Genomic DNA, 24,627 nt, shown 5'->3' with positions numbered 1-24,627 from the left:
TCACACTGCGAAGTAAATCACCTGCACACGCGAAGTAACATCACCTTCATCACACTGCCGAAGTAACATCACCTTCACACTGCCGAAGTAACATCACCTTCACACTGCCGAAGTAACATCACCTTCACACTGCCGAAGTAACATCACCTTCACACTGCCGAAGTAACATCACCTTCACACTGCCGAAGTAACATCACCTTCACACTGCCGAAGTAACATCACACTGCCGAAGTAACATCACACTGCCGAAGTAACATCACCTTCACACTGCCGAAGTAACATCACCTTCACACTGCCGAAGTAACATCACCTTCACACTGCCGAAGTAACATCACCTTCACACTGCCGAAGTAACATCACCTTCACACTGCCGAAGTAACATCACCTTCACACTGCCGAAGTAACATCACCTTCACACTGCCGAAGTAACATCACCGTCACACTGCCGAAGTAACATCACCTTCACACTGCCGAAGTAACATCACCTTCATACAGATATTTCATTAAGAACCATTTTTGTCTCCTTTGACCAATCAATGACTTTCCAAGGTCACACCGGAGTTGATGAGCTGGACGTTAGCCTCAGTGCTGACAGGAAATCTATGGGTGTTGTAATTAATGAGGGATAAAATCAGAATTTGTTATGAACTTATTTACCGCTTCAGCAGCTATGTACATTTAAATAGACCAGAGGAAGCAAGCAGAGGGTAAAAGTTAATGTATCATAAGTCGGTCATCATACTTTTTCTTAAAGATTGAGTTATATGTGTATGCCAAGGGTATGGAACTTTGCTGTGTGAGATTTCTGCACTACTTATATCATGATACCTGAATATTAATGTAAAACTCTTTGAAATAAATAATTTAAGTGGAAAAGGACAATAATCATAAACCATGTAGAGTACTTCATTGAATTTGTCTTTGTCAGTTGACATCTATATGCTCATGAATGCCAAATGATAAAAGTACTACAGTCATGTAAAGCCAGCAAAGGTTTTATTTAACAGTCTCATTATAATGGTAACTTGTAATTATCAATAGAAGGGAAAAAGATATAACAAACCTTATGATAAAACATCTCTTTATGGTGTTGATCCCTTAAAGATGCTCCACCGCTGACAACTCATAAATGATATTCATTATATGAACAATGATTGGTGTTTAATTGTGCATATATATGTCTAATTAGCACAAAAAATTTTACAAAATAATTTATTTTGCCTTAGGTGCATGGGCAATCAGTACCTCATTCCATATAGGATATAAGTGCCAAGGAATTTTGCCGGGATGCAATTAATTATTTTTCATATTTTTAACTTGAAGAAACAATTAGAAGCTCAAACTTTTCCATGGTGGTAGTGGTGTAAAGTAAGTATATTTTGTAACTGAATAAAAATATAAAATCGCCTGCTTTTGTTTTTGATAGTGAAAAAATACCATTTGTCGGCGGTGGAGCATCTTTAAGTCAAGTTTATTTGCCTTTGATAAATATTTACTTCATAGAGAGGTATAAAAAATATGTACACTGTAGTTACCATAATGATTTTTTGTGTACTTTCAGTTAACTTCGACCATTTTCAAATTCTGAGAGCCATTGGAAAAGGAAGTTTTGGAAAGGTAAGAGGGATTTATTGTTTGATCTTTCTATTTAGATCTCACCCAGCTAACTAAAATGCAGTAGAGCAATCAAAGTATTCATTATGATCATGATCATAAGGGTGTTTTTATTTACAGATAATGGTTTGAAATTAGAATTCTACTATTGCTGCTCTCTCCCTCTCCTAACATACGCTAACTCTGTATTGAAACATACTGATCTGAAATAATCATTATAATGAGTGCTGACACCTAATGGGAATCAGGTTGTAAATGATATTCTCTCATACCCACACGTGTAATACTTGCTGTTCTATGGCAATACGTTCATGTCGCCTGACGCTGTATTGTATGGCTACCCATGCAATAAAGCCTTGCGACATCATGGCGTAAACAAAATTACAATTTCCTTGGCAAAATATAACAATATTTTTTCACAAACTTGCCTAGTTTTGCTAAAGAAGATGCAAACAACGGAAAATGTATTCAAAATATCACGTTAAACTTCATGTATGGAAAATTGACTTGTTGAGGTTTTTTTTCGAATTTATTTCAAAATAGCGGGATATTATAGCTGTAAAATTACAATAAAACATCGATGTATGAAAGAAAAATACTCTCTCATAAGTGGATATTAAGGATAGGGATATTCTACCCTCAGGATCACAAAATGTTGCAAAATCTCTGCAAGCCTTGTGTTTTACTACATTTTGTGACCCTCGGGTAGAATATCCCTATCCTTCATATCTACATATGAAAGAGTCTTATATTCTCTCATACCTACACGTGTAATACTGGCTGGTCTAGGGCAATATACACATGTCGCCTGACACTGTATTGCATGGCTACCCATGTAATAAAGCCTCATGAGGTCACAGCGTTAAACAAATTAACTATTTTTTGGGTAAAATTTTAACAATATTTTTCAGAAGCTGTGCTCGATTTTCTTTGAAAGATAGAAACAACAGGAATTGATTTGAAAATATCACTCAATTTTCATGCATGGAGAATTGACTTGAAGTCCCGCTTTCTTTCGAATTGATTTCAAAATGGCGGAAAATCATAGTAATAAAATTGCAATAAAACTTTGAGGTATGAGAGAAAAACAACTCTTTCATATGTGGATATGAAGGATAGGGAAATTCTCTTCGAGGGTCACAAAATGTTGTAAAACGTACCCCATGATTGCCGAGGGTTTAACAACATTTTGTGACCACTATTTGTGATCCTTCATATCATTCAAGGGTCGGAGGGGAAGGAGGGGAAGGAGGGGGGGGGGGTCAAGTAAAGGTTTAAGTTACGTATGATATTGGTTACTGTGAAATCATTAACTTTTGTGGGGGGGTTAATTTTCGTGGATTTCGTTTTTTGACCAAAATCAACGAATTTACATCCCCACGAAAATATATATACCTATACCAATGTCGTGTAAGGTTATGTGTTCATACATTGTAGGATGATTAATACCTCACTGCATAAGGTCTATTTTGGGGTCAAGAATGACAAGTTCAAAGTTGGAAAATATTGTTCAAACAAAGATAGTTTTCAGAATTTCATAGACTTCATCCACATTTACCAACAAATAACTGATTGGGTAACATGAATCTATCAATGTGACACAATAATTGTTTGTTGGACACATCTGTAAAAACACTAGCTGAGTACAGACTCTAGATTGTGATTGTAACTGTGCTGTGTGGTAGAGCTTAGTTCCGCTTGAGCGATCACACAGTACAGGTGACAGTGCATGTGTCGACTGTGTATTCTAACGGTAATGTGTAAGGTCCATGAATTTAAATGCCAACGAAATTGTTAAATTTCAGAATCCACGAAAATTTAGCCCAACGAATGTAAATGATTTCACAGTATGTTCTAGGATTGGACTGGCTAGTCAGGGATACAAAGGCAGACTAGCCACCAGTCTATCACAAAAATTTGGTAATTTTTTTCACTATGGCATGTCTGATTCAAACTAGGGAAGATAATGTATTTGAATTCTGCTGAGAACTTCTCTTAGAAAACTCCTTATCCACTCAGCCGTTAACATTGTGTAAAAGATCAGAGAAAACTCCTTATCCACTCAGCCGTTAACATTGTGTAAAAGATCAGAGAAAACTCCTTATCCACTCGGCCGTTAACATTGTGTAAAAGATCAGAGAAGAATGCATATAGGACCTGTCGAGTGCTCCGAACAGGCTCCTAGATCACGAAACAATCTTAGACTTAAGTTTTTGCTTAGCCAATTAGAAATAATGTCACTTTTTGTAACACTATTTTTGATTGGCTAAGTCTAAACTTAAGAGTGTGTTAGACTAAAGACCATTTCATGATCTTGGGGCCAGGAATCGAACACTGGACTTCTACAGGATAAAAAGTGGCTCTTGACTGAGCCAAACCAGCATGCCACGTACGCCAGCTAAGTGACAGAGAGTATTTAATACTAATGTACATACTACACTGAGTCGCTCCTTTCACAGTTTATACTCTGTGGACCTGCTCCTAACCCGTAGTGACTCTGTTATGAAAAATATAAATTGCTGAAATAATTGTTATAATGAATCTTAATGTCTAATGAAACTCAGGGTTGTAAATATTTAAGTTCTTTTTCTAATAAATCTATTGTGGACGTGTTAGGTTGTAATGCATAGTTTTATGATTGGATCATTATTTTGTGGTACAAACTTAAGGAGTAAATGTGTCTCGCTTAATGAACATCCATTTAGCTGCCGTTATATTACACAACCTTCAAGGACACTGTCGCACTCAGTAATGAAATGTGTTAGTTCATGGTTTTCTCTCGAGACAAAAAAAAGACCTATTATGATGTGGAACTCATGACATTTAGATACTTTTAAATTTTCCAGCAACATATAGCTGAAATTCACTGGAAAGTCCTGTATTAGATTTAAGATACCAAGTAATCCATCCATGTTAGATATAATCAGTTTGTTCAGCTAGAGCTATCAAAATAGTTTCACTCATCATCATAGGCAGAGGTATTTAAAACCCTTGACTGCTTACATTCTATAGTGTGTAAATAAGTTTACATTCAAAGTAGATTGACAGTTTATTTCTGCAAATAGATATTATTTTAACTAATAGTCAATTAAATTTTCATTCTGATCAAGTTTCCATCCCCATAGTGAAGCTGTGAATAGAACTTGGTTTGGTTTGTCAATCTACATCTAGTCTTCCACCTTTAATAAATAGTGTTTAAGGGGATTAAAATTCTACAGGTCACATACTGACTGTAGGTTGGTGATTCTTCTCAGCTAGGTCTCTGCATGGTTTTCTTCAGATCCAGAAATGTCTATAATGCACTCTATAAGACGTGATGTTTGTTGTGTAGAACCCCTTGTTGTTTTCTTTGATGCAGTTGAACCACAAATTTAAATACAACAGATATCCTTTGGGTTATAATTAATTTGTACCGTACACCAACCACAAATATTTCTAGCTACAAAAGACCTTGACAGACCACTAAATAAAGTACCCAAAAATATTTTTAGGTAAATTATAAAACATAAGACAAACTATCAGGTTTGGACGTAATCAGAAGAACAGGCCATAATACATATCTACTGGTAATATAACATGGTCTGTACAGAATTCCATATTTACATATTGCAGAGTTACTTCCCTTGCGGGTATTGTATCCATTATGATATTATCATATATTTTGTGAGTTTTGAATGTTGTGTTAAAACTCACATTGTTTTCTCTGAAGTAGGATGTTATGTTCACAAACACATGATGTCACAAATGATACCTACATGCAGGGGCAGATAACTCTGCAATGTCCAAATGCAGAATACCTGGCTGGTATCGTTAATACTAGCTGGCAAGTTTCGCAGGGATGATATTTCAAAGAAATTAATTGTTGTCACAAAAATTGAATCCATTAAATGATAAGTAATGCATATGGGTAAATCACATATATACACTTTAGCCAGCACACAAAATTTTGATTCGTAAAAATGAAGTGTTCCTGTTTTAAGACAATTTCGCGAAACATTTTACCTGCGAAAATACCTGTCTATACGGTAGTCAGTGATTTAACAGGAACCCGAACTATTAACAGTGATCCCGTGGTGAATAGCACATTGATCCTGATGTTGTGTAATTGAATTTACTTGTCCTGATACTAACTTGGAATTAAAACAGCAGGAGCGAAATCCTAATGAACAGATAAATTAATAGACTATGGGTGTTATCAAATTAGTAGGAATTGCTTCATTTAACATCAAGGACATGCTAACACCCTTTAAATGGTGTGTTGGACTTCCTCAATTGTTAAAAGTCTGTTGTTACATTACATGAACAACTGTCTCTCAAATAACGTTCGCTAGAAAAATTACAATTTTGAAATTCAAGGTCATTTTAAAAAGGGGTCTTTTCATGGACGCTGTTCAGTTGTATTCAATTTAGTATAATAATTTGCTCAGTCAAGCAAGGGATAGTTTCATATGAAAATGCAAGTATATTGGGAACAGCTATGATAAGGTTTGCCCTCAGATTTTTATGATGTTAAAGATAATGTTGGCTCTCAGATTTTGATGATGTTTATCTCTGTATGTTATTGTATAGATCTGTTGCAGTGTGACATGTGGACATCCCCTGTACAGTAGGAGCTCTGTGATAAAAGACTCCCATCTCGCATCCATCATACTTTCACTTGGTTTTACCAAATACATGTACAGACTGTCAAGCTAGATCAGCTTCATAATCAATGGCCATGCAGTTAACTGAGTACTGAATGCCTTGTATTAGACAGTGTCACTGTTTAGGAATACATTCAAGGTTTAGGCTTGAATAATGGGCTCGAAAATGATCGATGTCGTGTTTCGAATCTAAATTTAGTTACAAAAAGATTCCCCATAGTGAAGCTGTGAATAGAACTTGGTTTGGTTTGTCAATCTACATCTAGTCTTCCACCTTTAATAAATAGTGTTTAAGGGGATTAAAATTCTACAGGTCACATACTGACTGTAGGTTGGTGATTCTTCTCAGCTAGGTCTCTGCATGGTTTTCTTCAGATCCAGAAATGTCTATAATGCACTCTATAAGACGTGATGTTTGTTGTGTAGAACCCCTTGTTGTTTTCTTTGATGCAGTTGAACCACAAATTTAAATACAACAGATATCCTTTGGGTTATAATTAATTTGTACCGTACACCAACCACAAATATTTCTAGCTACAAAAGACCTTGACAGACCACTAAATAAAGTACCCAAAAATATTTTTAGGTAAATTATAAAACATAAGACAAACTATCAGGTTTGGACGTAATCAGAAGAACAGGCCATTACATATCTACTGGTAATATAACATGGTCTGTACAGAGTTCCATATTTACATATTGCAGAGTTACTTCCCTTGCGGGTATTGTATCCATTATGATATTATCATATATTTTGTGAGTTTTGAATGTTGTGTTAAAACTCACATTGTTTTCTCTGAAGTAGGATGTTATGCTCACAAACACATGATGTCACAAATGATACCTACATGCAGGGGCAGATAACTCTGCAATGTCCAAATGCAGAATACCTGGCTGGTATCGTTAATACTAGCTGGCAAGTTTCGCAGGGATGATATTTCAAAGAAATTAATTGTTGTCACAAAAATTGAATCCATTAAATGATAAGTAATGCATATGGGTAAATCACATATATACACTTTAGCCAGCACACAAAATTTTGATTCGTAAAAATGAAGTGTTCCTGTTTTAAGACAATTTCGCGAAACATTTTACCTGCGAAAATACCTGTCTATACGGTAGTCAGTGATTTAACAGGAACCCGAACTATTAACAGTGATCCCGTGGTGAATAGCACATTGATCCTGATGTTGTGTAATTGAATTTACTTGTCCTGATACTAACTTGGAATTAAAACAGCAGGAGCGAAATCCTAATGAACAGATAAATTAATAGACTATGGGTGTTATCAAATTAGTAGGAATTGCTTCATTTAACATCAAGGACATGCTAACACCCTTTAAATGGTGTGTTGGACTTCCTCAATTGTTAAAAGTCTGTTGTTACATTACATGAACAACTGTCTCTCAAATAACGTTCGCTAGAAAAATTACAATTTTGAAATTCAAGGTCATTTTAAAAAGGGGTCTTTTCATGGACGCTGTTCAGTTGTATTCAATTTAGTATAATAATTTGCTCAGTCAAGCAAGGGATAGTTTCATATGAAAATGCAAGTATATTGGGAACAGCTAAAGATAAGGTTTGCCCTCAGATTTTGATGATGTTAAAAATAATGTTGGCTCTCAGATTTTGATGATGTTTATCTCTGTATGTTATTGTATAGATCTATTGCAGTGTGACATGTGGATATCCCCTGTACAGTAGGAGCTCTGTGATAAAAGACTCCCATCTCGCATCAATCATACTTTCACTTGGTTTTACCAAATACATGTACAGACTGTCAAGCTAGATCAGCATCATAATCAATGGCCATGCAGTTAACTGAGTACTGAATGCCTTGTATTAGACAGTGTCACTGTTTAGGAATACATTCAAGGTTTAGGCTTGAATAATGGGCTCGAAAATGATCGATGTCGTGTTTCGAATCTAAATTTAGTTACAAAAAGATTTGTTAACTGGCTTAAACGCCCTGGAATATATTAACGCTTCACACATTTGGATGGCTTTCTCCTCCATTTGTTTTAATGAGCATCCAAACTGTCTTCCATGCATGCACTTTCATTGTTTTGATAACGAAGATGAAATACTTCATTTTGTTTATAATCAGGATGGATGCTTTTAAAAACCTGTACGGTACACAGGCATGTAATGTTTGTGGTTGCCGTCTTCTCAATAGGTTTATTTTTACCAGCGTTTACCATAGTCTCTAAATATATAACCTTACAACAGCACATAGTCATATATGTCAAAACAACAATACATAATGAGATATAACACTGCATAGATTCTTGTGTGCAGAATACTATCACTGCAAGTTTTTAAAAGTGGTAATTCCTGCTTCTTCTTATGTAGTGCTCAGCATAAAGGGAGTGGGGCAAAAGGTTTTTCTGTTAATGTTGTCAATTATGATTGGGTGGGGTGACCCGGTGTGTTGTTTTGTGTCTTTGAGACATGCTTCAGTGAGATAGCACTATAATATTGGGGAAAGAGATCCACTTATTACAAGGAGACATAACACAAGTATACGGCAGCCTACCAAAACACACACACAGCTAATGTTGTGTACAAGGGAGACTGCCCCATAGCTGTTATAGGGTGTTTTTCTCACCAATCACCACTAAAGACTGCTTACTATACTGCATGCATGGTTATAGAGATATTATTGTCCTTCATTTCTCAAAAATGAAATTATTCGGGGGAAAGTTGTAAAATGTCATTCTTTGAAAAATAAGTTGTGATAATCATATTACATTGTGATCTTGTAGTTTGAGAAACCTATGATATATATTACCTGTTATTTAACACTGAATAGAAATGAGACCTTATCTGGAGCCTGCAGTCTAATTTGAAAGCTTGACTTCATTTAGATATAGGATTGAGACTGTAAATGTTACGTTGGCTAGAATGATGAAGAATTGGAGACTGGCCTAAAGGGCGACAGAATGGACAGCTAATCACGTTTGTTCTCAATCACTATAGAGATTATGTCTGGAGAGTGCAATAAGGATGGAGATGATGGTCCTCAGCATCCCCTGACCTGGATTAATAAGCATCACGGAATCTCCATTTGTGCCAAATTATTCACTTTGGATCCAAGACATCTACATTTCTGTTAGGTGTCTGGTATTCTGTAACCCTTGTATCTCTAGGTACATCTGATATTCCACTATGTGGTTGGTGGTATGTCCTACTGTCCACTACTTTTGTATAAGGACAATTATAACATGCTAGGTTTATTAGTGGAGAAAAGCCAAAGTATATAGAAAACATGTGGAAAAACCACCAAACTTTGTAACAGCTATCAAACTCACATTAAGTTGGAGGGCTACTGTTTCCATATTTAAACCACTTGGTGACTTGAATGCAGTGGCCAAGTGGATAATGAGATCAACATGTGTCACAGCGATATACACTTAACAACAGTCTGAATGTGTCTCAACAGACTTCTTCCACTACTCCTACACCTTCCGGTTGTGATCGGTCTGTAATTTTTTGTCACATGCACCACCGCTCTCTTTAAACAGCCTAGGCTGTTAAAAAAGGATGATGATAAAATTTAAAAAACAATAACGAAAATTTTTTGTTCCCTGGAGTCTAAAGGCTCTCCTCCATCGGCTGACATATATGATAGGATTGTTAAACCAATGAAAAGGCTAAATATAATGAAATTATTAATTGTCACTCATTTACTTATGATATGTGATATAGATTGTTTGCCATAAACCTGGTATAAAGTGTATGAAAAATACATGTATATACATAATAGACTGTTTTTAGTACATAAGTGTGTCAATTATACCCAAAACATCCTGTTTAATGAACTAAATTTCTGTAATTTGTCAATAACGAGCATTGTTATAAGAATAATGGTTATTGTGCCATCATAGTTACCATTTAAAATCTATATATTATTCAGCCATGGTGTGCAAAATGTTGTAAAACAAAAGGCTTGATACCAAACTTTTCAGAAATTAAACTTATTCTTATCCCAAAATTAAGATTACACCTGAATAAAAAGGGTAAACGATATGATTTTTGCAGGTGTGCATTGTGCAGAAAAAAGACAGTAAGAAGATGTATGCGATGAAGTATATGAACAAGTCCATGTGTATAAAGAAGGACGCAGTGAGGAATGTGTTCCGGGAGGTGGAAATACTAATGGCATTAGACCACCCCTTCCTCGTCAACTTATGGTTCACGTTCCAGGACGAGGAGGACATGTTTGTTGTTGTAGATCTTTTACTCGGGGGTGACCTCCGCTATCATATACAACAGGAAGTGCATTTTGACGAATCCCATGTAAAACTGTACATATGTGAATTAGCCTTGGCCTTGGATTATCTACAAACTTACAACATTATCCATAGGTAAGTCTATAGGGGAGATAATTACAGCATTATCCAAAGGTAAGTCAATAGGGTAGATAATTACAACGTTAACCATAGATATGTCAACAGGGGAGATAATTACAGCATTATCCATAGGTAAGTCAACAGGGGAGATAATTACAGCATTATCCATAGGTAAGTCAATAGGGTAGATAATTACAACGTTAACCATAGATATGTCAACAGAGGAGATAAATACAGCATCATCCTTAGATAGGTCAACAGGGGAGATAATTACAGCATCATCCATAGATATGTCAACAGGGGAGATAATTACAGCATCATCCATAGATATGTCAACAGAGGAGATAAATACAGCATCATCCTTAGATAGGTCAACAGGGGAGATAATTACAGCATCATCCATAGATATGTCAACAGAGGAGATAAATACAGCATCATCCATAGATATGTCAACAGGGGAGATAATTACAGCATCATCCATAGATAGGTCAACAGGGGAAATAATTACAGCATTATCCATAGATATGTCAACAGGGGAGATAATTACAGCATTATCCATAGGTAAGTCAACAGGGAGATAATTACAGCAAATCCATAGGTATGTCAACAGAGAAGATAATTACAGCATTATCCATAGGTAAGTCAAAGAGGGAGAAAATAATTACAGCATATCCATAGCAACAGGGAGATAATTACAGCAAAATCAACAGGGAGATAATTACAGCATGATCAGTAGGTTAGGTAACAGGGGAGATAATTACATCATTATCCATAGGTTAGTCAACAGGGGAGATAATTACAACATTATCCATAGGAAGCCAACAGGGGAGATAAGTACAGCATATCCATAGGTAAGTCAATGGGAGATAATAACAACATTATTCATACATAAGTCCTAAGCAGCAGGGGGAGATAATTACAACAGTAAACCATACATGTCCTATGAAACATGGGAATAATTACAACATTGTTTGTAGGGAAGTCAACAAGGGAGACAATTACAACATAAATTATACACTAACAAGGAATATAATTAAACATCATTCAGGGAAAGCCAGCAAGGGAGACCATTATTACATCATTCATACATAAGGTAGCAAGGGAGACAATTACAACTATTCCATACCTAAGCCAACAAGGGAGACAATTATAACATAATTCATACATAGACAACAAGGGAGATAATTAAAACATTATTCACACTAAAGTCAACAAGGGAGACAACTACAACATCATTCATACATAAAACAACAGGAAGACAATTACAACTATCACACCTAAGTCAACAAGGGAGACAATTACAACTTATTCACACAAGTCAACAAGGAAGACAATTACAACTATTCACACCTAAGTCAACAAGGGAGACAATTACAACATCATTCATACCTAAGTCAACAAGGAAGACAATTACAACTATTCACACCTAAGTCAACAAGGGAGACAATTACAACATCATTCATACATAAAACAACAAGGAGACAATTACAACATTCACACCTAAGTCAACAAGGGAGACAATTACAACATCATTCATACCTAAGTCAACAAGGGAGGAAATTATAAAATGATCTATAATAGGTAAGTGAACAGGGGAGATAATTATAACGTTATCCATCATTAAGTAAACATGCCATCTGACAACTGTCAATTTACTAGAATTTCAGAGCTATACTGTATTAATGCTCATATGCACTACTTTTACATCAGAAACCAATTCCAATAACAATGAGTAAATTTGTCAATCTCTCTTAAAGTGATTAAAATCAAGTAAAATCAGTAGAGCCTATCAATGTCATTACTACAAACTGTCTTTACTTTCTCATCTGTGATTGACCTAACAAACATTTCATCTGATTCCTCTGCCTACATGAAGGAACTGATTGCTAGGTCTTTTGGTTACTGAAGCCTGCCAGATGTGTCTGCTTCCTACAGATTCACACAAGTCAGTGCTGACTCCTTACACAGGCTTCCTACAGATTCACACAAGTCAGTGCTGACTCCTTACACAGGCTTCATACATACAGATTCACACAAGTCAGTGCTGACACCTTACACATGTACAGGCTTCACTGTAGATATAGCTGGTAAATCAATTTTAATGCTTATCTATAAAGGACAACCACATCTAAGTAGGAGTAATCCTTAACTGCCAAAGCTCAATTTCCATATTCTTTCCACAGCAAGAAGTAAATTTCTTTAATTTAGCATGCACTTCTTTGAGCTGATAGATAAAAAAGAAATTCCAGTACATTTACACTTCTCTGTCACAAGGTACACACATGATTTATAGATATTTGACATTTATTGTAAACTGCTCCCGATGAATATCAATGTTACAGAAGGAAGTTTGTCTGGAGACAGCTAAGCCCATTGTTATTGTCTTTTACTGTCTGTGAGACTGTAATCTGTCCTTATGATGGATCAACACTCACCAATCTATCTATCTAACTGGCTCAAATGTCACACTCACTGATCTGTCTATCAAACTGGCTCAAATGTCACACACACTGATCTATCTAACTGGCTCAAATGTCACACTCACTGATCTGTCTATCTAACTGTCTCAAATGTCACACTCACTGATCTGTCTATCTAACTGGCTCAAATATCACACTCACTGATCTGTCTATCTAACTGTCTCAAATGTCACACTCGATGATCTGTCTATCTAACTGGCTCAAATATCACACTCACCAATCTGTCTATCTTACTGGCTCAAATATCACACTCACTGATCTGTCTATCTAACTGGCTCAAATGTCACACTCACTGATCTGTCTATCTAACTGTCTCAAATGTCACACTCGCTGATCTATCTATTTAACTGGCTCAAATGTCACACTCACTGATCTATCTATCTTACTGGTTTGAATGTTACACTCACCAATCTGTCTATCTAACTGTCTCAAATGTCACACTCGCTGATCTGTCTATCTAACTGGCTCAAATGTCACACTCACTGATCTGTCTATCTAACTGGCTCAAATGTCACACTCACTGATCTGTCTATCTAACTGTCTCAAATGTCACACTCACTGATCTGTCTATCTAACTGGCTCAAATATCACACTCACTGATCTGTCTATCTAACTGTCTCAAATGTCACACTCGATGATCTGTCTATCTAACTGGCTTAAATATCACACTCACCATCTGTCTATCTTACTGGCTCAAATGTCACACTCACTGATCTGTCTATCTAACTGGCTCAAATGTCACACTCACTGATCTGTCTATCTAACTGTCTCAAATGTCACACTCGCTGATCTATCTATTTAACTGGATCAAATGTCACACTCACTGATCTATCTATCTTACTGGTTTGAATGTTACACTCACCAATCTGTCTATCTAACTGTCTCAAATGTCACACTCGCCGATCTATCTATTTAACTGGCTCAAATGTCACACTCACTGATCTGTCTATCTAACTGGCTCAAATGTCACACTCGATGATCTGTCTATCTAACTGTCTCAAATGTCACACTCGATGATCTGTCTATCTAACTGGCTCAAATGTCACACTCGATGATCTGTCTATCTAACTGTCTCAAATGTCACACTCACTGATCTGTTTATCTAACTGGCTCAAATGTCACACTCACTGATCTGTCTATCTAATTGGCTCAAATGTTACACTCACCAATCTATCCATCTAACTGGCTCAAATGTTACACTCACCGATCTATCTATCTAACTGACTCAAATGACTTATTCACCGATCTGTCTATCTAAATGACTCAAATGTCACACTCACCAATCTGTCTATCTAACTGACTCAAATGACTTTTTCACCGATCTATCCATCTAACTGGCTCAAATGTCACACTCACTGATCTGTCTATCTAACTGACTCAAATTTCACTCACTGATCTGTCTATCTAACTGACTCAAATGTCACACTCACCAATCTGTCTATCTAACTGACTCAAATGACTTTTTCACCGATCTATCCATCTAACTGGCTCAAATGTCACTCTCACTGATCTGTCTATCTAACTGACTCAAATGTCACTCACTGATCTGTCTATCTAATTGGCTCAAATGTCACACTTATCCAATCTGTCTATCTAACTGACTGAAATGTCACACTCACTGATCTGTCCATCTAACTGGCTCAAATATTACACTCACCGATCTGTCTATCTAACTGGCTCAATTGTCACAGTCACTGATCTGTCTATCTTACTGGCTTAAATGTTACACTCACCAATCTGTCTATCTAATTGGCTCAAATGTCACACTCACCGATCTGTCAGTCTAAATGGCTTAAATGTCACACTCACCAATCTGTCTATCTAACTGACTCAAATGACTTTTTCACCGATCTATCCATCTAACTGACTCAAATGTCACTCTCACTGATCTGTCTATCTAACTGACTCAAATGCCACTCACTGATGTGTCTATCTAATTGGCTCAAATGTCACACTCATCCAATCTGTCTATCTAACTGACTAAAATGTCACACTCACTGATCTAACAATTCTTGTTACCGCTATTTCTCAGAAAGGACTAAAGGGATCTTTCTCACATTATATATGTAGGTTCCCCTAGGACTCTAATTGTGCATATAGAATTTTGGTACCAATTGGTCAACAAAATGTTCGCCAAGCAGCCATCTTGGATTTTGACAATTAAAGTTTGTTTCTGCTATGTTTCTGCTATTTCTTGGAAAGTGCTGAAGATATTCTTCTCAAATTTCACATATAGGTTCCCGTAGGGCCCTAGTTGTGCATATTGCATTTTGGGACTGATCGATCAACAAGATGGCCAACAGGCCGCCATCTTGGATTTTGACAATTGAAGTTTGTTACTGCTATTTCTCAAAAAGTACTGAAGGGATCTCAAATTTCATGTGCATGGTCCCCTAGGTCCCTGGTTTTGCATATTGCATTTTGGCACCAATCGGTGAACAAGATGGCCGACAGGACGCCATTTTGGATTTTGATAGTTATAGTTTGTTACCGCTATTACTCAGAAAGTACGGAAGGGATCTCTCTCAAATTTCACATGTAGGTTCCCCTAGGGGTCTAGTTGTGCATATTGCATTTTTGGACCAATTGGTCAACAAGATGGCCGACAGGCCGCCATTTTGGATTTTGACAATTAAAGTTTGTTACTGCTATTTCTCTCAGAAAGTACTTAAAGGATCATTCTTTAATTTCTTATGTAGGAATATGTTTTAAAAGTCTGAAAAGCAGAAAAAAGATCCTGCTTTCCTTTGTCAGACATTAGATCATTCTTTGGTGGGTGCCAAGATCCCTCTGGGATCTCTTGTTATGTAAAGCTAAAACATACTTTGACCAACATAATATGACCTATTTAAATCTATAAATCTTGAATTACCTCGGCCCAGTTTCATGAAAATCCCATAATTTTAAGTATATCCTCCACAGAAATGCTGCTGATTATGTATGTAAGGAAGTCTCCTTATCTTTAATGTGTTTCTTTAACTCTGTAATGCTTTTCTATGGGGAAGTTCATTGAAGGACTTTGTAAAGTGAATTGGAATGATGGTGAAACTGGAGTCTGTTATCAGCTAGGTCATATTTTAACAGAAATAAACATACAGCTGCCTCCAAGAGCATGGAACAGTAATAAGTTAAAACATACATGTGTAAAGCCATGAATCACTGATAGTGTTATAAAAAGTTATATAAAAAAGTCAATCATTGCTGGTTTGATTTTGCTTTGAATTTCTTGCCGTTATTATTAAGTTCCGTTAGGACAATCACAATGAAACTTCATCAGCACCTTTATTATGGAAGTTTTATGGTTTGTTGAAATTATTTTGGAAGAACTTTTCAATAGTTCAAGGTCATGGTCACCATCACTGGAAATAAAAGGTCAAGGTCATCATTGCTGGAATTAAATTCCTGTTGTGTTGGGAATACTTTCTTACAATATATTTTTTTATGAAAATAACTAATATAGACCAGATGGGTTTTTTATTTATTTGATTATCAATGAATGAGTTATAATGAAATGAATTAGAATGTTGTATTAATAAATCACGATGGAATTTTCTGTTTTAGAGACATCAAGCCAGACAACATTCTCTTGGATGAAGAAGGTAAGATACCTTAGTGTGTATTATTTTGTCTCCTAGGCCTGTGAAATGGTGTCCCCTTGTTGTGGTGTAATTTAAGGACCTTTGTCATATCATTTCATAGATCATTCTTTAACATGGTAAGTATATTAAAGGTCCACTACCTTCCAGAAATGGCCTTTCAAAATTCCATTTTACCTTGAATCCAAATGGAAATGTGAATCGAGATTGATGATTTTGTAGAATCACAAAAGTTATTAGCTTACTGTTCATACAACGCTTAATACCTTCTGGACAATTTATTTAAAATAAATTTATTGCTAACATTCACAACACACGTCATTTCATGTTTCTTGCTGTTGTCCTAATTGTGCGTTCATTGACTATCTCCACGCCAGACGGCAAAACAGCGAAATGGATCTTCCTGATTCCTGTTGATATTGATAACGCAGGTAACCTCATCTTCAACCATCAATATCATTTTTAAGTTTTTAGGAAACTTCAAATTTCTGTATAGGAAAGATAGATGCACTTTAAAGTTTTAAGGAGAACTCTTTTGATAAAGAAGCAGCCTTAATCGAGCATGTGTCATCCTTTCCTTACGGACACTTTTCACTAAGAAAAGTTTCCTCACTTTCACGATTTTTGTTGGGCCAGTTAGTGATACAAGATTTGGAAAGTTCTCGCTTTGAGAAGTCCCATTATTTTCAGCATTATTCCGAGTAAGGGTCCAAAGTTGAGCCATACTGGTATATAATCTCGCCTTTCATAGCAGTTTTGAATTCCCCTTTTGTAAGTTTAAGAGTCCAATACGAGCTGTTTACAAATCAATTTTAGAACCAAGATTGTCAATTTGGACGAGACAGACCAATGGGGACTTACAGACATTGCCAATTCCAAGACTTTCATCACAAAGTATTGGCTGGGCAAACTTACCTAAGTTCTATAAATCATCTTAATGAATTTGTATTTCTGTTTATCTTGATGGTGACCATGGCAACCTAATAACAATAACTACTTGTGCATTGGATGTTGATTTGTATTTCTAGCAATATTCTGCTGAATAGAAGTAATTTGATGTTAGATTTTATTTCTGTAAAGGGAAGGAAATCAATGAAATTTGTATAATTTGATAGGAAATGAATGCTCGCAACTATTTGGGGATTTTGATTTTGCAATAAAAGCAATAAAAACAAAAAAGTGATACACTTTTCAAAGCAGCATTGGAGGAAATAATTCTGTATTGAAGAATATCAAATTAGGACTGTTTATTGGACTGTAAATGTGTGATAAGAAAAGTGTGGCATTCCCTGTGTTATCTCAGTTTATTGGACTGTAAATGTGTGATAAGAAAAGTGTGGCATTCCGTGTGTAATCTCAGTTTATTGGACTGTAAATGTGTGATTAGAAAAGTGTGGCATTCCCTGTGTAATCTCAGTTTATTGGACTGTAAATGTGTGATTAGTGAAGTGTGGCATTCTCTATGTAATCTCAGTTTATTGGACTGTAAATGTGTGATAAGAAAAGTGTGGCATTCCGTGTGTAATCTCAGTTTATTGGACTGTAAATGTGTGATTAGAAAAGTGTGGCATTCTCTGTGTAATCTCAGTTTATTGGACTGTAAATGTGTGATTAGAAAAGTGTGGCATTCCCTATGTAATCTCAGTTTATTGGACTGTAAATGTGTGATTAGTGAAGTGTGGCATTCCTGTGTAATCTCAGTTTATTGGACTGTAAATGTGTGATAGTGAAGTGTGGCATTCTCTGTGTAATCTCAGTTTATTGGACTGTAAATGTGTGATTAGTGAAAGTGTGGCATTCCTGTGTAATCTCAGTTTATTGGACTGTAAATGTGTGATTAGAAAAGTGTGGCATTCCTGTGTAATCTCAGTTTATTGGACTGTAAATGTGTGATTAGAGAAGTGTGGCATTCCTGTGTAATCTCAGTTTATTGGACTGTAAATGTGTGATTAGAAAAGTGTGGCATTCCTGTGTAATCTCAGTTTATTGGACTGTAAATGTGTGATTAAGAAAAGTGTGGCATTCCCTGTGTAATCTCAGTTTATTGGACTGTAAATGTGTGATTAGAAAAGTGTGGCATTCCCTGTGTAATCTCAGTTTATTGAAATGTAAATGTGTGATAAGAAAAGTGTGGCATTCCCTGTGTAATCTCAGTTTATTGGACTGTAAATGTGATTCGTGTAATCTCAGTTTATTGGACTGTAAATGTGTGATAGAAAAGTGTGGCATTCCCTGTGTAATCTCAGTTTATTGGACTGTAAATGTGTGATTAGAAAAGTGTGGCATTCCTGTGTAATCTCAGTTTTATTGTACTGTAAATGTGTGATATAGAAAAGTGTGGCATTGCATTCCTGTGTAATCTCAGTTTATTGGACTGTAAATGTGTGATTAGAAAAGTGTGGCATTCCCTGTGTAATCTCAGTTTATTGAACTGTAAATGTGTGATTAGAAAAGTGTGGCATTCCCTGTGTAATCTCAGTTTATTGGACTGTAAATGTGTGATAAGAAAAGTGTGGCATTCCGTGTGTAATCTCAGTTTATTGGACTGTAAATGTGTGATTAGTGAAGTGTGGCATTCTCTGTGTAATCTCAGTTTATTGTACTGTAAATGTGTGATTAGAAAAGTGTGGCATTCCCTGTGTAATCTCAGTTTATTGGACTGTAAATGTGTGATAAGAAAAGTGTGGCATTCCCTGTGTAATCTCAGTTTATTGGACTGTAAATGTGTGATAAGAAAAGTGTGGCATTCCCTGTGTAATCTCAGTTTATTGAAATGTAAATGTGTGATAAGAAAAGTGTGGCATTCCCTGTGTAATCTCAGTTTATTGGACTGTAAATGTGTGATTAGAAAAGTGTGGCATTCCCTGTGTAATCTCAGTTTATTGGACTGTAAATGTGTGATAAGAAAAGTGTGGCATTCCCTGTGTAATCTCAGTTTATTGGACTGTAAATGTGTGATAAGAAAAGTGTGGCATTCCCTGTGTAATCTCAGTTTATTGGACTGTAAATGTGTGATAAGAAAAGTGTGGCATTCCCTGTGTAATCTCAGTTTATTGGAATGTAAATGTGTGATAAGAAAAGTGTGGCATTCCCTGTGTAATCTCAGTTTATTGAAATGGACTGTAAATGTGTGATAAGAAAAGTGTGGCATTCCCTGTGTAATCTCAGTTTATTGGACTGTAAATGTGTGATAAGAAAAGTGTGGCATTCCCTGTGTAATCTCAGTTTATTGGACTGTAAATGTGTGATAAGAAAAGTGTGGCATTCCCTGTGTAATCTCAGTTTATTGGACTGTAAATGTGTGATAAGAAAAGTGTGGCATTCCCTGTGTAATCTCAGTTTATTGGACTGTAAATGTGTGATTAGAAAAGTGTGGCATTCCCTGTGTAATCTCAGTTTATTGGACTGTAAATGTGTGATATATCAGTTTATTGGACTGTAAATGTGTGATAAGAAAAGTGTGGCATTCCCTGTGTAATCTCAGTTTATTGGACTGTAAATGTGTGATAAGAAAAGTGTGGCATTCCCTGTGTAATCTCAGTTTATTGGACTGTAAATGTGTGATAAGAAAAGTGTGGCATTCCCTGTGTAATCTCAGTTTATTGAAATGTAAAATGTATTATGTGCGAATTAGAATGGACTGTAAATGTGTGATAAGAAAAGTGTGACATTCCCTGTGTAATCTCAGTTTATTGGACTGTAAATGTGTGATAAGAAAAGTGTGGCATTCCCTGTGTAATCTCAGTTTATTGGACTGTAAATGTGTGATTAGAGAAGTGTGGCATTCCCTGTGTAATCTCAGTTTTCATGTGTGATTAGAAAAGTGTGGCATTCCCTGTGTAATCTCAGTTTTCATGGTAATTAACAATAGCATATGTTTAATGATAAATTTACATCATTTTGTAGTTAAGGTTATTATCAAATACATTATTAGATTATAAGGCTACAGATATTGAAATAGAGTTAATTATCAAGGTCATGTATTTTACTCACTTTCATATCTTTTTGATTATGAAAATCTTTTGATAGAACTTTAAAGTTTTCAGGTTTTTTCATTGATTTATGTTCAAATGAAACAGTTGCATAGTCTTGTGAATAACACTATATAAAATGAGCCTATCTCAAAATTATAAGGATGTGGGACGACTGTTTCACTCATTATCAGTATGATGTGACAGGTATAGGTGGTGTTTGTGACAGTTGCTTGGTGTCTTCAGCAGCATGTTTCAGTGGTTCTACTCATAATACAAGACGACACGACACGAATATACTGCAGTCTCCCAAAACATGCACATCGCACTTCATAAACACTATACCCCGCATACATGGGAGGCCATCCTGGCATGACCCTCGCTGTTAATAGGAATTGTTAATTTAATCAAACAAACAAACTTCAATAATACGATACATTAAATTTCTTCAAAAGATGATATAGAAAATCACTTCAATAGATGATATAGAAAATCACTTCAATATGCAATTTAGAAATCTCTTCAATATACAATAGATAGAAAAATATTTTCCACTGTAAATTACGATATTCAAAAACTCTTCAATTGATACAAATTATAGAAAATCTCTTTCAAATTATATGATATAGAAAATCACTTCAATATATGATACAGAAAAATCACTTCCATATATGATATATATATTCATTTTACTACAACACCAGTATATAAGAAATCAACAGAGTCCATCGGTCAATATATCTCATTACGCCTCTCATCAATTAGAAGCTGGTAAAAGGAGATCTTGACCCTATTGGTGACAAACCCACTTAATTACATATTGTAAAATTCTATAGTCATCAGAACACTTATTATATTGATTGCGTTGTATCCTGTTAAGATATTTTATATTGTCAAAACTCAATGACTTCATTGGTTATCTGACCACTAATATTGTAAAGTGTATAGTATGAAAATAACACTCGTTTCAGGTGTATATTTACGCTGATATTGATATTGTTCAATTGTCACATTATAATGGAATGTTACTGTGGTTATATGAGATCTGATGATGTGTAGGTGTGAGTGAACATCACAATATTAGTGGTATGTGTACAGAAGTAGCTGTGACTTCCACATGGAAGGTTATATGGCACTATAAAGCAGCGTGATGTGGGAGTAGGTAGCTATAAGTTGTGTAGGTGTCTGGATTCAGTCTAATCTTACTTTCTAATACCAATAATACTATACAACTACAGCTCAGATTTAATAACTATACACAAAGGAACCTTTATTGACCCTAATATACCCTTCAACTCCTGTAACAATTTTCAACAAAACTATGGAACACACCTAACTGTCAGTAAATCATGATTAAAAGTTGGAAACTTTAAAAAAAAATGTAAAAATGTTCGGATTTACCAGTAATAGAACCAGGCACAGCAGAATAGCAAAAGTTGGAAACTTAATTCATAAAGATGTAAAAATGTTTGGATTTACCAGTAATAGAACCAGGCACAGCAGAATTGCTAACTCTAGCTCACATTTACTATACAAATCAGGTGAACTCTTGATGAGGTGCCTAACCATCTCCAATTAGTTTTAACTTACTAAGACTCTGAGTTGATCACCAGTGACCTGACATAAGGTAAAGCATTGATATCTGGCCATGCAGTGTTCAGAAGATTGGTTGATCACCAGTGACCTGACAAAGGGTAAAGTATTGATATCTGGCCATGCAGTGTTCAGAAGATTGGTTGATCACCAGTGACCTGACAAGGGTAAAGCATTGATATCTGGCCATGCAGTGTTTAGAAGATTGGTTGATCACCAGTGACCTGACTTAGGGTAAAGCATTGATATCTGGCCATGCAGTGTTTAGAAGATTGGTTGATCACCAGTGACCTGACTTAGGGTAAAGCATTGATATCTGGCCATGCAGTGTTTAGAAGATTGGTTGATCACCAGTGACCTGACTTAGGGTAAAGCATTGATATCTGGCCATGCAGTGTTTAGAAGATTGGTTGATCACCAGTGACAAAGGGTAAAGTATTGATATCTGGCCATGCAGTGTTTAGAAGATTGGTTGATCATCAGTGACCTGACTTAGGGTAAAGCATTGATATCTGGCCATGCAGTGTTTAGAAGATTGGTTGATCACCAGTGACCTGACTTAGGGTAAAGCATTGATATCTGGCCATGCAGTGTTTAGAAGATTGGTTGATCATCAGTGACCAGTGACAAAGGGTAAAGTATTGATATCTGGCCATGCAGTGTTCAGAAGATTGGTTGATCACCAGTGACCTGACTTAGGGTAAAGTATTGATATCTGGCCATGCAGTGTTCAGAAGATTGGTTGATCACCAGTGACCTGACATAGGGTAAAGTATTGATATCTGGCCATGCAGTGTTCAGAAGATTGGTTGATCATCAGTGACCTGACTTAGGGTAAAGCATTGATATCTGGCCATGCAGTGTTCAGAAGATTGGTTGATCAGCAGTGACCTTACAAAGGGTAAAGCATTGATATCTGGCCATGCAGTGTTCAGAAGATTGGTTGATCACCAGTGACCAGTGACAAAGGGTAATTAACATTGATATCTGGCCATGCAGTGTTTAGAAGATTGGTTGATCACCAGTGACCTGACATAGGGTAAAGCATTGATATCTGGCCATGCAGTGTTCAGAAGATTGGTTGATCACCAGTGACCTGACATAGGGTAAAGCATTGATATCTGGCCATGCAGTGTTCAGAAGATTGGTTGATCACCAGTGACCTGACATAGGGTAAAGCATTGATATCTGGCCATGCAGTGTTCAGAAGATTGGTTGATCACCATTGACCTGACTTAGGGTAAAGTATTGATATCTGGCCATGCAGTGTTCAGAAGATTGGTTGATCATCAGTGACCTGACATAGGGTAAAGTATTGATATCTGGCCATGCAGTGTTCAGAAGATTGGTTGACCATCAGTGACCAGTGACAAAGGGTAAAGTATTGATATCTGGCCATGCAGTGTTCAGAAGATTGGTTGATCACCAGTGACATGACATAGGGTAAAGTATTGATATCTGGCCATGCAGTGTTCAGAAGATTGGTTGATCACCAGTGACCTGACTTAGGGTAAAGTATTGATATCTGGCCATGCAGTGTTCAGATGATTGGTTGATCATCAGTGACCTGACTTAGGGTAAAGCATTGATATCTGGCCATGCAGTGTTCAGAAGATTGGTTGATCACCAGTGACCTGACATAGGGTAAAGTATTGATATCTGGCCATGCAGTGTTTAGAAGATTAGTTGACCACCAGTGACCTGACAAAGGGTAAAACATTGATATCTGGCCATGCAGTGTTTAGAAGATTGGTTGATCACCAGTGACCTGACATAGGGTAAAGTATTGATATCTGGCCATGCAGCGTTCAGAAGATTGGTTGACCACCAGTGACCTGACATAGGGTAAAGCATTGATATCTGGCCATGCAGTGTTTAGAAGATTGGTTGATCACCAGTGACCTGACATAGGGTAAAGCATTGATATCTGGCCATGCAGTGTTCAGAAGATTGGTTGATCACCAGTGACCTGACAAAGGGTAAAGTATTGATATCTGGCCATGCAGTGTTCAGAAGATTGGTTGATCACCAGTGACCTGACAAAGGGTAAAGCATTGATATCTGGCCATGCAGTGTTTAGAAGATTGGTTGATCACCAGTGACCTGACAAAGGGTAAAGCATTGATATCTGGCCATGCAGTGTTTAGAAGATTGGTTGATCATCAGTGACCAGTGACAAAGGGTAAAGTATTGATATCTGGCCATGCAGTGTTCAGAAGATTGGTTGATCACCAGTGACCTGACAAAGGGTAAAGCATTGATATCTGGCCATGCAGTGTTTAGAAGATTGGTTGATCACCAGTGACCTGACAAAGGGTAAAGTATTGATATCTGGCCATGCAGTGTTCAGAAGATTGGTTGATCACCAGTGACCTGAC

General features: G+C 36.4%; 1 protein-coding gene and 1 long non-coding RNA gene across 4 annotated transcripts in view; one reads left to right on the top strand and one right to left on the bottom strand.

Annotated features, from left to right (window-relative positions):
* LOC138334711 (serine/threonine-protein kinase 32B-like) overlaps window positions 1-24,627 on the top strand; it is a 117,490-nt gene that overhangs the window by 63,416 nt on the left and 29,447 nt on the right. For both annotated transcript variants that reach the window (XM_069283397.1, XM_069283399.1), the window contains exons 3-5: window positions 1,562-1,617; window positions 10,299-10,624; window positions 16,651-16,688. In XM_069283397.1, coding sequence (XP_069139498.1) covers window positions 1,562-1,617; window positions 10,299-10,624; window positions 16,651-16,688 — 420 coding nt within the window. The remainder of the gene's footprint in view (window positions 1-1,561; window positions 1,618-10,298; window positions 10,625-16,650; window positions 16,689-24,627) is intronic.
* The window catches only part of LOC138334712 (uncharacterized), a 228,754-nt gene that overhangs the window by 199,330 nt on the left and 4,797 nt on the right, over window positions 1-24,627 (bottom strand). The window lies entirely within an intron of this gene.

The sequence above is a fragment of the Argopecten irradians genome, chromosome 11 (assembly GCF_041381155.1).
Source record: "Argopecten irradians isolate NY chromosome 11, Ai_NY, whole genome shotgun sequence".
NCBI lineage: Eukaryota > Metazoa > Mollusca > Bivalvia > Pectinida > Pectinidae > Argopecten > Argopecten irradians.
This window is presented reverse-complemented; position numbering and strand designations above follow the sequence as displayed.